Source organism: Nicotiana attenuata, chromosome 5 (genome assembly GCF_001879085.1).
Source record: "Nicotiana attenuata strain UT chromosome 5, NIATTr2, whole genome shotgun sequence".
NCBI lineage: Eukaryota > Viridiplantae > Streptophyta > Magnoliopsida > Solanales > Solanaceae > Nicotiana > Nicotiana attenuata.
The window spans coordinates 1,765,551-1,766,451 of record NC_031993.1 but is presented as its reverse complement, the minus strand read 5'-3'; the positions used below and the strand labels follow the sequence as shown (position 1 = coordinate 1,766,451).

Here is a 901-nt window from a genome sequence, read left to right as displayed (position 1 = left end):
GAGAAAAGCTCAAAAGCCACGAGGCGACTCAAGGAAAGTCTTCGTGAATTCCCAGCAACAACTTGGAATGACGTTTACAACAGATACAACACGAAGCTAAGGATAGAAGAAGATATTAACCCACGGTCTCAAAAAGAGGAAAAGGTAAGTTCGAGACGTGCGGAAACTGAAAAAAGGTCTGGTAAAAATAGATACGAACCATATATGGGCCCAGCGGGAAAAGATTCACGATCAAAGCAAGACAATTCAAGATATGATCATAGATCGAGGAATAAAGAGTCGGGTTCATCTTCAAGGTTTGGGAACGATTGAAACATGCGAGAGATGCGAGACGATGATAGAAACTTGAAGGCAAGATTCGGCGGTTACAATTTTAATGTTAGCACTTCTGAGCTCATAGCCGTTTTAAGAAGCATGGGTAATAAGGTGCGGTGGCCAAAGGAAATGAGATCAAATCCAAATAGGCACAATCCTGATCACTGGTGTGAGTTTCACAATGACCATGGTCATAAAACAGCAGATTGTAGACTGTTACAAGGTGAGGTGGACCATTTATTAAAGCAAGGGTATCTTACCGAACTATTTAGCAAAAAAGGTAAGCAAGCATACATGAAGAACAGGCAGGAGCCTCCCAAACCTCCTTCTCCGAAAAGGACCGTTAATGTTATAAGTGGAGGCGAAGAAATTAACGGCGTGACATATACAGCAGCCAAGAAAATTTCTAAAGTTACAGTTACACACGGGAAGCGGGTTCGACATGTTCTGGAGGAAGAAAGTATTACATTTGATGATGCAGACGCGGACGGCGTGATAACCCCCCACAACAATGCACTGGTAATTTCTCTACTTGTACATGATACTAATGTAAAACGAGTTTTGATTGATCCAGGTAGTTCCGTGA

The 901-nt window shown here is 42.2% G+C and overlaps 1 protein-coding gene across 1 annotated transcript; it reads left to right on the top strand.

The window, feature by feature from the left end:
• Positions 445–901, top strand: LOC109225902. The gene is made up of 2 exons (XM_019390712.1): positions 445–834; positions 890–901. Exons 1-2 carry the CDS (start codon positions 445–447, stop codon positions 899–901), a joined length of 402 nt encoding a protein of 133 aa, XP_019246257.1.

Bases quoted from the DNA above. Each gene is read 5' to 3' on its own strand.
- LOC109225902 (XM_019390712.1), top strand. From the start codon at position 445: ATGAGATCAAATCCAAATAGGCACAATCCTGATCACTGGTGTGAGTTT.